Source organism: Tympanuchus pallidicinctus, unplaced genomic scaffold (assembly GCF_026119805.1).
Source record: "Tympanuchus pallidicinctus isolate F22 unplaced genomic scaffold, pur_lepc_1.0 scaffold21, whole genome shotgun sequence".
NCBI classification, from domain to species: Eukaryota; Metazoa; Chordata; class Aves; order Galliformes; family Phasianidae; genus Tympanuchus; species Tympanuchus pallidicinctus.
In genome coordinates this window covers 5,402,341-5,418,655 of record NW_026294733.1, presented here as the reverse complement: position 1 = coordinate 5,418,655, position 16,315 = coordinate 5,402,341, and the positions used below count along the sequence as shown (strand labels likewise).

Genomic DNA, 16,315 nt, shown 5'->3' with positions numbered 1-16,315 from the left:
ACTGGAATACTTAGAGCACAGACTGTGAAACAGCTCGAGAACCCATGTCTGCCATGAAGATAACAGGTGTTTTTGTGCTTCTCGCCCTGGCGGTTCTCTGCCTAGCAGGTGAGTAACCTTTTTTATTGGTTAACATGCTCTATTTACAATGCTTTATTACTGAAAATTCTTGATCTGCTAGGATAGATAGCGGTGGTTGCTGGGCTTGTGTGGCAGAAGGCAAGTGAAATTTTATGCTCATGCACCATTTACAAGCAACATTTCAGCAGCTTTGCAGTTGCCAACTTGTGTAGATGAAACCTATTCCTTGACAGCAGTGTGAATCAGAGCTGTGTTCTGCACTGTAACTAAGAAGTGATCTGTAAAGCCTCCAAACTCAAACAGGTTTTTTACCTACTCATTTTCTTCTTCAATCTGAGTGGGTTGCTTGGAGCTAATGAGATCCTTCTGCCAAAGTGAGCAAGCAGGAGAGAGGTGATTATGCGCCAGCCATAGAATATGCTGTGAGCAGCCTCTTTGTGGGGTTAGTTTATTGGAGATAGCTTTGAGGCACAAGTTACTCTATCATAAAATACAGAGCTGAGAGGAATTTCTTGAGCCTTCACTTGATAGTTCAGTTTTTTGGAATACAAACTTGCAACATATTAAAAAAAAAAAAAAGACAGAAAAATAAAAATAAGTAAATAAGTACACTTAGAATAACTGAAAGGAATGCAGATCTTCACTGCTATTAGAATGGATGTCCAACAGCATTATTAATCTTAAGGAATGGGTTTTTAATGAGAAATATGCTTTCAGCCCACTTCATTCACTGCAGCAACAGCAACAAACATTGCTCCCACAAGAACTCCAGCAAATCCCTTCCTTAGACATTCTAGTTTATCTTACTACTTCAAAACTTTATGGATCGATACTTTATGAGCCAGATCTTTTTTGATGTACTGTGTAACTTATGCCAGCTTACTTTACCTTGGATGACTTTATTTAATCAGAAGACGTAGGCAGTTTGATGGAAGCGAAGTTCAGTGGAAAGCTGCCTATCATTAAAGATGCAGATCAGCTGCATTTAATTAGAAAAACAAGTCTTAGTGCCTGTATTGCTCCTTATAGCATATTGCACACTGCTCCTTCTGTACAAAGCCTCTGCCTGACTTTTATCCTTTTGAAGCCATAGAATGACAATCACAGGACAGGAGGAGAACAAAATACATTCCTAAAGAAAGTTATGAATGTGTCAGCACAGTGGAGACATGCCAATGTTACTTGATTACTTTCTGGAAGGTGTAATTAACACTGAGCAGCTGTTTTGAAGGAGCTTTTCGAAGCCCCACCTGAAATCAGGGCTCTATTATATTGGGTGCAATGTGTGTAAGGAATAGGAAACAGTCCTTCTGACAAATAGTTTAAAACCCAAGGCAAGGGAAAACACATTCTAAAATTGGTACTATGATCCAAATTTCATCATCATCATAATCTAGATTATATAAAGTTATATCCTCATTGTAAACAGGAAAAAAAGGATATAAGGAATGTGTGCCTTGCTTACAACCACGTGAGTTTTTTGGAAGACCTAGGAATTAAAACCCAGTCGTGCCCAACTCGTTCATCCACAGAACATGAGCCATGTGATGTAATAATAACTCCTGATTCTTTAATCTTCCTCTGATGGAAAGGGGAACAACAGACTCCAATCCCCAAATAGCAAAGGCTGTTCAAGCTGCTGACGCTGATTCCTAAGGTAAACAAGGCAGTGATTCCCACTTGTTGGATAAGTCCTGACACAGGTAACTTATACAGCACTGAGGAACTATGTAAGTATTTACTTTCAAGAAAGCAAGAGAGGTGGAACTGCTGCTAATGAGGGCAGCTCAGATGCAAAATGAAGATTCACCAGCAGTGTTCTTTTACTTCATCTTTTGTGATTCTGTTTATATTGCAGATGCTGCCCAAAAGGATGAGGTGAGTCACTTTCTTCTTTATTTCTGGATAAAAATATATAGTTTGTAGTGAGAGTGCAGCAAGATCAATGAGGTCAGAAAAAACACATTAACCAATTGCTGCCAAAGTCAAAAAGAAATCCCCAAGGCTGAGATATGTGGCTTCCATACAGTTGCTCTGACACTTTCCAGATGTTGTATATGTATACTGCCTTATGTATAAGGCAGTCTGGGCAAGAAATAGATCAAGGCAAAATTGTAAGCCAGAAAAATCAGGATTTTATATATTTATCTGGTGACAACATTGTAAGGCTTACTTGGTGACTTTCAGATCCTAAATTGCATATCCAAAATTTTAATTTACCCCTGTCTGCACTGGATTGTCCATCCTGGAGTCACCCTCTGAGATCAATGAGGCACTAAGCAGTAAAAATCCTTCCTCAGGTGAGGAAAGAGTTCATCGGGGATTGCAGCGAGCAGCAGTGATGCGTGGAGATTCACCCACTCTTATCAGCACAGCACACACAGCCTCTGATGCTGGAACCCAGGCTAAGGCACACACTCTTTTCCGGGAGGAGCCAGTTCCACTTTCTTTTCCATTTTACCAACTGTTATGTAGAAATAAGGCAAATCCATTTGATTTGTAGCTTGTTTTGTTATCTGACCTTCACCACCCACAGGCTAGCAATTGAGCAGCCTTATGTTGAAAATTGCAAGCTATGGATTCCCTCCCATGCCACTGCCTTTGCTGGGTTATGTGGCAGAAGGCTGCTGGCCATTAGGTCTCTGATCTCCTTCTGCAACTGGGGCCAGTGTTTGACATGCATTGGAGAGAAAAGTGACCAACCAAAGGAAAAGACTGGATAAACCAGTATCTCATGGGCTTCTCTTATGGGGCAATGGGTTTGAGCCCAGAATACCTCAAGAAGTAATTGGTTAATGACCCTTTTGCCAGGGGAGACCTCTCAATTTGCTGATCACAGCAGCCACAGCACAGGCTGCTGAAGGAGCTGAGCACATATGGCTCATTGCTCCTCACTCACATGCAGCCCCTGGACAACAACTGTCACAAAAATAGTCACAGAACCTGTAATAAGCTCCAGGTCTTGGCTGGAGTAATATTCCTTCACTAAGAGATGGGACAAAGGGTAAAAAACAGGGCCACAAAAAGACAGCAGCAAAGCCAGGTTCTATTTTAAATGCTTACGTGCATAATAGATATTTCTGATAGATCTTCAGAAAGCAGAAGCTCCAGTCATAGCCTCCCTGCAAAGACTCATATTTCAAATGCTCACAAGGCTGGCAGTGAGCAGAGCTGAGCCAATATGAGTTGCAGCAGCACAAAAAAGAAAGGTGATTTCCTAGGTGAGCAAACTCCAAGCTTTCAAGGATAACAAACAATACATTGAATAGAATATGTGAACTATACAAGAAGCTCCTCAGCTGGCAAATAGCAGGAATGACATTCATTTCACGAAAGAAGCCCGAGCTCTGGAAAGAGGACAGGAGCTCTTTCAGGGATTTCTTTTATTAGTTTGTACTCCCACTTTTATATATACTTCTATAACAAATACAGTCCTACTGTCAGATGAGAGAGAGCCTTTCAAAGCTTCTTTTCATTTACACAGGACTTTGTCAAATTCTGCCGGATCTCTTCACTGCTGTGAAAAGTTGTGTTTGTGGAAAGGAGACAGAAAACCTTCACATCCTTGAAAAATAATCTTACTTTAATTTACTGACAACTGCAAGCATGGGGAAAATACATATTAAGACTCAAAATTTGTAAATGGAAAATGAGCTGTATTATTTCCCTTTATTAATTCAGGCAGACAGCAGAGTTCCCAAAGGTGCTCAATACCTGCCATCATACATTTCTTTCTTATGGCTAGGGCTCAGCTAGTTCAGATGGTGGAGCTCCCCTGACTGCTGCTCTGCAGCAGCTGATAGCTTTGCCCAAAGATGTTGCATTATCTCTGTATGTGAATGATGAATGTGAGAAAGGCTTATTCCAACAAAAATGATGTTGTATTTGCAGGTAGACTGCAGTGAATACAGGAGGTTAGAGAGAGGAAGACCTATTTACTGCGAAAAGCTCTACGAACCTTTTTGTGGCTCTGATGGGAAAACATATAACAACAAATGTTCTTTCTGCAAGGCAGTCCTGTAAGTAAGATACTGAGTGATGACTTCTGAATTAGCTCAAATCTGAGATGAGCTATCTGGCATTTCCACTTCATTTTGTCCAGGGTCTCTGCTCCTCTGTTTCTTTGCTTAACCTTTACAGAGTAACTGCTTCTCCCCACAGTAAGGCCCAGTTCATCCAAAGAGGTGCCTTTGGCGTTTGTGGGAGCAGCTTCCTGCTCTAGGAGAAACTAGAAGTGGAACAGAGCAGAGGAGAGTCCACTGAACAGCACTGGGCTAACAAGGCACCAAATTGGGTGATATCAGAACTCAAATGTGGAATTTCCAATATTGGAAATATTTTTATATTGGAAATATCGAAAATATCAGAGCTTTCTTACTTCTTATGTATAAGATAAAGCATTTTTAAAAGAAAAAGCTTTCTAAATCAGTGTCTTCTTGCCTGCTGCAAATGTTCACAGTGTCTTTTCTGTTAGCAAATTGTTGGCTGAGGACTTCAAAGAGATTTTAGTCCACAATGGAAAGTTTACTGTCTGCACCGTCTTTCCTTTCCTTCGCAGGAAGAGCAGAGGAGCCTTACATATGAAGCAAGCAGGTGTATGCTGAATTAATTCTGCATGACAGAGAAGAATGCCAAGAACAGCTTTACACTGCCTTATCATGATCTCCTAATTTAATTTCATTCATCCTGTACTAATAAAAAAGAACAGATCTCCATGTACACCTTTCAGCTGTGCTCTGATGTCTGCTGCTTCTCCCTGCTCTGGAGCGCAGGGGCTGACACATCTGTCATCCCTGCAAATCTTCCTCTGGATACCCATAAGCATTCCTCTTTCTGCAGCATGTTGGTTTTCACGTGAGCACTGCATGATGCATTTGTCTCCATAGTGAAAGTTCAGATCCCTACATTGCCACCTGCAGGCACTGCTCAGTTTTCCTTGCTGGAGCTTGCTCCCACTCGCTCTTTTCAGACGCTTCCTTTCAAAAGCTTCAGCTTCCCAATGAAGCGCTCAGGCTCCTCCAGTTTTGTAGCTAAATTTTTGATTCTCCTTTTTCTTTTGACTTTGTACAATTCTGATTCACATACGTTGTGTAACTTCTTAGATTGCATGTTTATTAAAACAAACGTAGGCTCTTTTCTTTTTGTCTGTGGTGACCTCTCTAGAGAATAAATTTGTTATATCAGTTATTCACAAATGAGACGTGGAGTCACAGCAACTAGTTACAGAGCAGGAGCCAGAGGCAGTGGGCTGGCAGAGCAGAGCTCAAGACAACTGTTGTAATATTAGCAAGACACACTAGATGGCCCCATGTTATTGAAATTTACCCTACAATCAGGCCCACTTTTTCCTTCAAATGAAACAAATCCATAAATGTGCAGGACTGTGTAAGCTTTGAAGCTGTGTCTCTGTTAAACCCAGTAATGTGATCTATGAATGATTCTTTTAATTTCTGATAACTTGGCTGCTCTCAGACCTGAAGAAAACTGTGTTCTACTATTATGTCTGTCTTATCTTCATTATTAAGCTGCCCTATGTCTTTGACACTTAAATAGTCAGCCAAGGGAGCGCATTTTCCACAATTAAAGCTTATTAATGAATGAATTTACTGGAATTACATCTGAAGAAAACTTTGGAACTGGAATGTAAGACTCATACTTTAGAGGAACATAAAATCAGACAGGAAACTTCTGTCCTTGCCTTTGAAGATGAGATACCAGAAAGCTGAGCCATCCCACTGCTGGCTGAAAAGCACTGTAGTTCCAGGCAGACAGCATTCCGTAACAGAGGGACTGAGAGGATCTGTTGGTCCATTACGTACCTGCCATGTCCTGGCAGGGCTGAGAACATCACCCTCATGCTTTGTACGGGAAAAGAGGATACTGGCAATTATGTGATACTGAAAATGACCAGAGATGGTCTTTCGCATGTTACTACTTTATTGTGCCAGGATCCAGCTGTGAGTACTGAGATTCCATCATCTTTACTTTGAAATAGCTAGCATGGCCCTGCCATGGCTGTCTTGGATCACAATTCTTCCCAGCACTTCTCTGGCACATTCTGGAACTGGCTAGAGATCACTGCTGGACAGAAAACTGTATGAAGGCACCTGGTTTTAGAAGGCAGAAGAGATTTCATAGCACAGATATGCCATGAAACTAGCTGATACGCAGACTTGCCATCCTCCACATGAGAAAGGCTCCATTTAATTTGCTGCTACATGCATATGCAATTCTAGTCTTTAGTTTGTTTTATAATATGAACTGGTTCAACCATTTTAAAACTAATTATATTCGGTACATCGGATACAAATCTTCTGGTATTTGATGTTGATTTTGCTGATTATAATAAGTAACTGGCAGGGGTCAGAATGGATTTGAAATCCATTTTTTTCCTGATTTTGGTTCTCAATTGCAAAGATGAAAACATCACACAGAACAGTATGTGATATGTAGGGGGGCCTGAATCCCAAGGAGTCCCAAAGATCTATTCTCTTTCTTATACATCTGCTGCCTTTCAGATACTCAACAGCTCTTTAGGAGGAGACTCTTAGTACTCACAGAACTCAGAATACAAAACATTAACAGTGTCTTTGGGAAAAGAAATTTAAAAGTTCAACAACAGTAAAAGCTGTATGCAATTGATGACCTTGGCCATGAACAACCAAAAGGAAGATAAAGCTGAAAAAACAACAAAAGAAAGGAAAAAAAAAAGAAAGAAAAAAAAGGAAAAATGAGGAGTAATGAAATGTTGAAGCACATAACCCTAGAAAAATTGAGTGGTATATTCCAACCAAGAAAACAGCATGAAACGAAAATACTCTGCATTTTTATGTCAAATACTTCTAAAAAATGAGTGAATTTAACAAAGTTCTTCCTCTTTCTGATTCTCCATTTCCCTAAAGCATTACCTATCCTGGTAACACTAACTAGGGAACACACAAAAAATCCTGGTCAGCATTATTATATGCTATTCCCATTCACTGCTGTGTCCCCTGAAATCCCCTCTGTGGGAGCCTTCAGACTCCTTTCTAAGGGACGGTGGTACTCGTACATTAAGAACCTTCTCATCACTCTGTGTAACTCAAACGTCATTAGGACTGATGTTGGGCTATCTGTGACCTTGGCTTTAACTCTCCTCTTTCAGAAGGGACAGAATGGACATGTTATTTTCTAAGTGACACATTTTGGTGTCCTACTGAGGTTATCAGTTTAGATCGACAGTCTGAGCCAAGTGCCAGGGTAAAACTGGAAACTTAAACATTCGGGCTAATGAAGGTGGATGAAGGGTTTCCTAGCAGACCACAGTCCCCTTCTCTTTGAAAGTGCAGTCAAGATTAATTAGCACCTCCACGTGTCAAGGGATGAACTGCTGCTGTGAATGCTGGATCACACAAGTGGCTTATGTGAGGAACAGAAAGCTCCCAGAAGGAGGAGTGTGGTCACTCTCTTCATGGCACCTCCCAGTGTGTGTTTCTGCTTGGTGTATTCTTCTCAACAAACTCAGACTTCATGTGTGGTGGGTAGGGAGAAAAGTGTTTGAGAGCATCATCTTCAGGAGAAGAGTTAGGTACAAATGGCATCTATTTATTTCCTCTCTGAAATAGAAGAGGCTGGAAAGCCTTGTCATTCTAATAGGAACAGAGAAATATGGACCTTTTAGTGATTTGCATGACTGCCTTCCCAAGGTCTATATATTATGAAAACACTGGAGTAAATGGATGTTAGTGTTTTTTATTATTATTATTATTTGTCCTCCAGCCAAAGATAGGAATATCACCTAATATTGAAATACTTTTTAAGTTGCCATGTCTTGAAATTGCAGTTAGGACAGCTGACTAGAAAAATACCTCCATTGGGCCATGAGAGTATTCTGGTCGTTTTAATGCTTTTGTTCATTCTCCTTCAGACAGACTGCTCACATGAGTACATTAATTAGATATGCTGCTGGTAAAGAGCTAAATTGTACACCTGGTCTAAGGAGAAGTTGTTGTTAGGGCCACAGGTGCCCATTTCTGGCATGAGAACAGTGAGACTTAAGGTCTGAGTGCATTGACTGGTGAATGATGCCAGTCAGACAGCCCTGCCTGGTTTTTTTTTGAGTAAGATATGTGTAAAGCATGTGCATGTAGGCAGATGTGCAACTAAGGATAAATCAGTGGTGACAAAAAAATCTGCCAACGTGTTATTTCTCATCAGCTGGAGTTGTTACCTGTTGAAATACGTAAGCTGAGAAAGGTAAGTAACCTAATTCTCTTTGTATTGAATGAGAAGGAAAAATAGAGGATGCTAGTCGAAAACTGTTCTGCCTATTCTAGCACAGGGACTAAAACCAGCACTGCCCTGCATTTTGATTGTCTGGAAACCAGGCCCAAGCAATGAGGCAGCAGGAATGCAGATGAGTGAAGCAAAAGTTTCTCAGAGCTCAAAGGCTTCTGGCTTTGGACAGGCAGCCTAGAAGTTTCCCAGGACAGATCATCCTGCCATGACTGCATCTTGGCTGAGAAAGATCACAGTGAGTGAACAGAATCAAACTCTGATCTTTTATCACAATGACAGAAAAGCCAGCAGACAATGTGGGGGATGTCTTCTGTCTTGTAGCTTGGCCTGTTACAGCCAAAGTGAATACTCACATCAGCTGCTTTAGTATATTCAAGTTTTTAAGCAACTGTTTGTGTGAACCAAGTTTCCCATACAGCCAATGCACATTCACAGGGGTGACAGAACCTGGTTAGGTTTGAAGGCCTAAAATGCACAGGATGTACATCCACCACAGACCTCTGGAACTCTAATTCTTTTCTGATCAATTCTGACATGAAACAGTAGCAGAGAGCAACACTGTCCAATGTGGCAGGTTTGAGCCCTTTATCTCCTTCTGCTGGCAACATGTGGTGGCCCGTAGCTGCAGATAACACTGAGAAGCATATCAGCTTTTGCCACATACCAGACCAAAGAATTTGCATACTGCTGTAAATGACATCTGAAAATAAATGCTGAAGCAGCCAGACAATCTGGACAGTCAAGCTTGTGCAATGGAGCAATGACATAGAAATATGGGGAAGAAAAATGTGCATAGCTTGAGTGAGCTGATGAAACATGCTCAGATCCTGTTTGCTTGAAATAATGGGCAGCCAGATATTGGCGTAGAACACAAAAATAGAGCACATGTCCTTGCACTAAAAGAGCATGCAAGTTTTCAAAAGTCTGCTGAAAAGGAACTCATGTATCATTGATGTATCTTTATACATACGTAGAGGAGAAGGTAGAAGCTTCACAGTAAGGTCTTCTTATGCTTTCTTTTTTCCTTCTGTTACAAGAGGTAATGAAATATGGGCCTGAAAATGAGATGGTTTGGATTCCTGGAAAAGAGAATTACTGTGCTATAATAAAACTACTTCACTTGCCCATAAAGCCCAAACTCTGTTTTCTAATTACTGTCATTGCTGTAGCAAGTCAATCATGGATGTCCAACCTTTTGGCTCACCTGGGCTGCACTGAATGAAAAGGAATTGCCTTGGGCTGTGTATTTGCAAGTCACTCCAAAAGTAATGCCTCCTGTATGTTTCCATGGAAATGATAACAGATACAAATAATACTGTATAATTGAGCAAATTCTCAGCTACAAAACTTTATTTTTCAGCATAGTCACCACCATTTGCTGTTTTTTTTCCAGTGATGAACAAGACCCTGCGTGTCACAGCTGTAAGAATCTGCACCAGCAGAGGTGATCCGCTGTAGCTTTCACCACTGCTGTAATGCACCACCCACCGTCTCACTGCGCTCACATCCACTGTTTGGTCTCCACCAACAAGTATTGATGAAGGTCAATGGGTTCACTTTTTCCACATGGAGGAATTCAATTCCATACGCACTTCCATGTCAGGTCCCATTGTTTCAGACCTCCCCTCTGCTGCCATCTATCACATGGCAACAACATGAAATGGATATTGGTGGAAGGTTCAGCCTCTACTGCTATACCTCCAACATCTGCCTCTGACATTCCAAGCCAACATCATAAATAGGAGACATTACTTTCGAAGAAGCCTCATAAAACATATTTAATCCATATAAAGAAAAAAAAAAAAACAACCTGATTTTTAAAAAGAGAGCACCAGAACCATAAGACCAGTGGGCTATATGACCTTATTTTGATGAAACAGTCCCTGGTTTGATGGCAATGGCTGCAATTCTCAGTGAGTTCTGGAGATGTTCATCAGAGGTTTTTGATGAAGTTCTACTATTCCTGCACTTCATTCTCCACAAGATATTGATATCACTTGAGCTGGCACCACAGTGCATCTCATGCCTGGTTCCAGCCCGGCCGGGGCTCGAAGCGCACTGCTGCCCTGTGGGTGCTGCAGGGCCGGGCCGCTCAGTGGGGCACAGCCACCTCGTGGTGGTGCGGGGCAGGGCATGGCTGCACTGCCGGGGGGCTGGGTCACACGTGGCCTGTGGGCTGCAGGCAGGACATGTCTGAGTACAGAGGATGAGGAGCGCTGTTGATCTGCATGCTCCATGTAAGAAATGGGCGCTGCCCCAGATATCTCAGAGACTGACCTGGAAGGCAAACTGTGGAGGGGGAATGTAGTCTCCTCGATCATAAATACCAGAGGTGTACAGCCGAGCCAGAACCAAAATCCAGGCCTCCTGACTCCTACACTATCAATTACCTTCTTAAAGGCATCAGTGGCAACATGAAAAATTGCCAGCTGTATTCCATAGTTGTTATTGCATAAAGCATTGTTTAGATCATAACAGAATTCCACGTCTCTGAACAGAAGATAATACCAGATGACTGAATGGTGAAGTATAATGGAACATAATTCAACAGGCTTCATTAGGGTAGTATCAGTGTCTGCTCAGCCTGGAGAGCTGGATTCTCACCCTGCCCTAAAAATAGTGTGATGCCGCTCAGGCTGTTTACAATAAATTGCTCAAAGATTATCTCATGCTTGTTGAGCGTTTCCAATTACAACAATTATTCAGGGTTTGTCAATCTTTTAATAATACTACATATTCAGGGCAGGGGGAAGCAGGCCTTCAGTGTCCCAAGCATAGACAATATATGCAGAAGACATTTTAACCTGTTTTATCTTAAGATCACAACATCTCACTTCATAAGACTAACTTGTGCTTGCAAAGAGAATTGGTAAACAAAATAGCACCACCAAAATATAGAGAAGTTTGGTTATTTCAAGATAACTCACCGACTGTGTTATATGTCAGTGTTATGCAAAGCTTCTCATTTTAGTGCAGGACCTCATATCCATTTGAAATATTTTCTTCTATTAATGTATTTGATTTTCAACACTTCCTTTTTTCCATACATGCTATGGATCTGAATTCTTGTCCTACGCTGTTAGAAGAGGAAAAGAAACTGACTACTGAGGAAGTATACATTTATTTTCTCACTGGAAAACAATGCTTATAGGGTTCTATGTATTCACTTACAAGAAACAAGATACTCAACGAACAAGAGTTTAACAAGCCATCCTGTATTTTTCATGCAGAAAAATGTGTATCTGTTATGAAAAGCAAAACAAGCCAAAATAAAAAGTCGTCATAATTGTGAGACACAATTATGTAAGAAATGTGAGACACACAGACCTGCCTGGTAGGCCTTGCTGAGGTTTCATATGCCAACCATTTTTTGTGGCAAGGAGTTCATTATGGTCAGTCCTTTTCTGTTGAATTCTGATTTCCATGTTTCATCTGTCACTACGACAGCTCTAATGGTTGTCCTACCTTTTTTCTCCAAGGCCAAAGAGGCAACATGAATGTAAATATATATGTATATATTTAAGTGAGTTTAATTGAAATGAACTCCGATACTATTCAGAGAATATTATTCAGAATTATCACCCCATCTGTGCTAATGTACTTGAACACTTTTGGCTGTTTTTGGACTGATGCATGAATAGATTCCATATACATAAATATAATGTGTATAAGTGCACACACATACATACATGGCAGGTTTTCCCCCTTTTCTAGGTTGCAAATATTTCAAACTTCCTTGCAAAACTCATTCAAGAAGAAAAGTTTGCTGTTTTGCAGACAATAAATAGGCCATAAGCAAAAAACTAAGATTTGGTAATGGTTGAATTCTGGCATTCAATTCCTTGGAGGAATGGGAAACTGAGGCAGTAATAACCTCCCTCTGGAACCACTCAATAGGAAGGCTTAATCAAATTTGAATCCACACTGTGCACCTCTCCATCTTTAAATAGTTTATAAGCACTTAGTAAGCTTCTGAACTTTCATCTTACAGAATAAGAATGCTTTGATAGTTTGGGCAATTTATAATAATGCAAAACTTTTTATATATGAGTGACAGGAACTAACATATCAAATGCCAGTACCATCCCCATAAGGGGATGTTTAGAAAAACATCCAATTCTATGGGACATGAGTTGTATTAAACTATTGAGATGCAAACAAACACATGTAGATAAACATGTAAAATCTGAAAACATAAAACTTTCTCTCATTGTTTGGAATATAAAATTCCAGCACAAGATGGCCAGAGGCATCACTAGTTATGAAGCTGTCCCCCTGTTAGGCCTACATACTGTCTTCCAGAACAAAAAGCTGGATGGCATCAGCTGCAAGCATAACAGCTCCAGTATCTCATGTCCAAAGGTAAATGTCTCTCTTGGCCAAGCTGTAACCACGCTCCTTCAGACCTCCCAGAAGCAGCCCCTAAAGGCACAGTGCCATACAGGCACAGGGAAGGCTGCTTTCCCATTCACACCACTGAGGTGCCATCTTCTGGGAGCAGCACAGCGCATCCAGTGGTGCTGGCCTCACACCTCCTAACCTCAGGCCTCTTTGAGCAGAGCTGATAAGATGATCTTGCAGGTCGTTTCCAACCTTGCGATTCTATGATTCTATGATTTTGTGTGACATAGAGCATAAGAAAAGGATGGATTTCTTTCTGCTGCTGTATTCACTGATTCTCCAGGCTGTGGCTAGTTTCCACTCCTTCAGTGGACAAGCCCGGCACTGCAAGGACTGAAGATACATTTACATTCATAGATTTAACTGCAACTTTACAGAAAGTCTTGACGATGCTATTAGGGAAGGACTTGCTTCCTTCCCAGAATGACAAAGCAGAGGAGTTCCATCCCCATTCCCAAAAAAAGCTGAGTTATAGCTTGCTCTGGCCCCAACTCTCTCCCCGTTCTTACAACAAGCAGGACAACACTTCAATTCTCAGCTCCCTGCCCCAATCCATCCCTACCTAATTTGCAGCAGGGGAATGGGAATTTACCCCCATCATTCAACTCCAAAAATACATTTAACTATAGCTCCCTTTTAAGTCCAACACTTACTGTAACTTTCCTGTCTGAGCAGGAGAAAAATTCAGAAGCTCAGAGGAAGACAAGGTTGCCTTTGCTTCCTTTGTAAATATTTGATATCACAAAACACCATCTGTACCAATTCCTTTAGTCCATGCCTGCATGAGGGAAGAGTCAGGCACAGAGATGCTATACTATTTGATTTTTTGTTATATACTGTATTAAGATTTCATGCTATTTCTGGGAGATGTTTTTGTTTTGCAATTCTGCCCTGCAGCACAGCCTCTGAACCCTGTTGTTGCAACAGACTGCAACCTTTTAAAGGAGAGTAGAGGTGCGCTTGTTGGCTGTCAGCAGATCCCACCTCCCAGCGCCACAACACATTCCACAAAGGGCTCCCTGTAATCCTCCACAAACCAACTCAAACCAAATATGCCTTTTCACCAGTTGATCTGAATATTTCTAAGCAATGATTCTATATTTTCAAGAAACCAAAGCAGATAAATGACTATTCTGAGCTCACTGGGGAGCTAGACAGTCAAAAGCAGCAGCAGAGGACAGTCCTGCGTGACTTATTATTGGAGAGGACATGGCAATTGCATTCCGTGCAACCACAGCACCTTGGCAGCATATGATCTTCCAGGTCTACCAATTTATTAAAATGCAATTACAGTTCTGAGGGGTCCAAATACCAGTAGACAGATACTTTCCCCTGTGGATGAACCTCAGTGCTTCAAATGGATGTTTACAGCATGAAATGGGGGGGTAGAAATTTAAATCTGGGTGAGAGCATTACTGACAAATAAGAGGGAATCTATGTCAGAATCATATCAACTCACGTTCTGCAGTTATCAGCTGTGGAGAGAGGAGCAAAACACTGTCTGTTGACTCAGTGACGCAGGTGAAACTCGTTAGGCTTTCTTATAAAAGACGGAGAAAAGTTTCTGGAAAGGAAGTTTGGTATCTTGGAGTTTGGGATATGTGAAGAAATTTTCTAGAAACTGTGTTGGCAGCAAAATGACTGGATATGGGCAAAGTGTTACATAAGTTGTTAATTAGGAGTTTTAGATTCAGAGAGTACGTTGCTTTTAGTTTCTGATTGTGACTATGGGGATATTTGGTAGTTGTTCCTTAGAATCTTTTAGTCTTTGTTAGCTTCTTTGTGTGTGGTTAGTTCTTAATTCTGACAGAAATTGAACTGAAAAGTATCTTAGAAAGTTAATAGGGAATGGAAAGTGTCCCAGAAAACTCAAGGTTAGAAATATCTTTTGGGAGACCAGTAAGTGCTGAGAGTCTGTAGGTTATTTAATAACAAGATAACAAAGCTTCCCTAAAACAGGGACTTGTGGTATGCATGTCTGAACAGTGTCCCTCAGCTCTAAGAGAGAGATCTCAACACTCTGGGTAAAAGTAAGCAAAGTGAATGCTCTAAAACTAGTTTAAGTTACATAGTTAAGCTACTGTTAACTCAGTAATGTAGCATGCTATCTCATTTTCAATTGGATCAAAACCAGAAAATTACTTTTTAAATTGATGTTTGTCTACTACTTCTGTTTCCTAAACGTTTTACTTTTGGTTCTTGTTTAAGTACAATTATCTCAAATTTCAGAACTTCTGAAATGTAGATAGAAATAGAGCCAATGAACTACCTCCAAAGATCAGCGTACTACTGATCTGTGTGATGAGTTGTTGGGTTTCTTCCGAGAAAGAAAAGGTGTTCTGGTTTTTACAATCTTATAGCCACCTAAACTTTCACTATCAGCTGAACTCTCTTATAAGCAAACTGCTCTATCCAAATTCCTTAATTCAACTGAGTGTGTCTCTGTTCTGTTACTGGTGTTCTCAGTCCTACTAAAAACTATCAGATTTCCATCCTTCTGCTGAATGGACTACTGTTTCCCTTTTTTACTTAGTTTTCTGTAGGAGGGCTCACTTAGATTCCTCATATTTGGGGGACAAAATGTTTGGATGCTGTTGCTGACAAATCCAAAACTCACACTTCTTGCCAAGAAGAGGGTCTGTTCCAATCTTAATAGTATTATGCTCAATCCATCTCTTTCCTTTACCAACTTAGCTTAAATACAGACTATTCTCCATTCATTTCTGCCACTAGTCATTCTTCTATTGTAAGTTTGTTTGTTTGTTTGTTTTTTGTTTGTTTGTTTTTTTTTCCTATTAAAAAAACTTATAGGAGTGCAAAATATGCTATGGTAGCCAGGCTATTGGTAAGATTGCCTGGGTGGTTTAGACAGTAGATGCTCCTGCAGCCTTCTTTTTTAGTAATTGTAACTGTGTTTGAGTTAGCAGAAGAATGAAGAGATACAATAACTGAATAAGAAAAACTAAACAGAAGCATTTTTTGCATGAAGCCACTTCGCAGATGAGATGAATGAGTAATGTCACAGTAAATACGAATGCCAATTCATGCGTTTAATCAACAGTGATGTTGTAGACTTCACTTGGGATGTTTTTTTCCCCAGGTTACTGTGTCTTAGACCACAGTTTTCCCATCAGTGAGAATGTTTACCCACAAATGTTCACTCTAAACTATGTGATTTTTACAGCCTGAATCTGTTTAATACATGAAAAATAAGACTGTAGCTTTGCAGTCAGAAGGCCCTACTGTGTTCAGCTGTTTTGCGTAAGGAAGAATGGGTTGGCACTCAAGCAAATAAAAACTCACTAATATGACCACATGTTCTTAAATGACTGTGGCAATTAATTACACATACAGACTATCTCTTTTTTATAAGAGGTTCTAATGTGCAAGATGGTTGCTTTGTATGGGCTTATCATGGCTAAATTCTTCAATTTCCCAGATAAACTGAAGAGCAGCAGAAAAGCTACAGAAAACAAGGGCAAGAAGTACTCAGTGTAATCTGTAAACGATGAGCTAAATGCAGACCGGCAGACTTCCACCAACGCTTTCCAAGGAC

The 16,315-nt window shown here is 40.6% G+C and overlaps 1 protein-coding gene across 2 annotated transcripts; it reads left to right on the top strand.

Annotated features, from left to right (window-relative positions):
* Nucleotides 1-5,190, top strand: LOC128081488 (ovomucoid-like). Of its 2 annotated transcripts, XM_052684765.1 has the most exons (4): nt 1-108; nt 1,940-1,959; nt 3,973-4,100; nt 4,640-5,190. In XM_052684765.1, the coding sequence occupies exons 1-4, from the start codon at nt 45-47 to the stop codon at nt 4,683-4,685; spliced, it is 258 nt and encodes an 85-aa protein (XP_052540725.1). In that variant the 5' UTR covers nt 1-44; the 3' UTR covers nt 4,686-5,190. The 2 variants fall into 2 exon arrangements, with proteins under 2 accessions (XP_052540725.1, XP_052540724.1); XM_052684764.1 differs by lacking the exon at nt 1-108 and having other exon boundaries at nt 1,811-1,959.
* The last annotated feature ends 11,125 nt before the right edge of the window (nt 5,191-16,315 follow it).

Excerpts from the sequence above, each read along its gene's own strand:
- LOC128081488 (XM_052684764.1), top strand. The coding sequence starts at position 1,858 with ATGAGGGCAGCTCAGATGCAAAATGAAGATTCACCAGCAGTGTTCTTT. Across the intron at positions 1,960-3,972 it reads ATGCTGCCCAAAAGGATGAG|GTAGACTGCAGTGAATACAG; the intron begins GTGAGTCACTTT and ends TTGTATTTGCAG. Across the intron at positions 4,101-4,639 it reads TCTTTCTGCAAGGCAGTCCT|GAAGAGCAGAGGAGCCTTAC; the intron begins GTAAGTAAGATA and ends TTTCCTTCGCAG.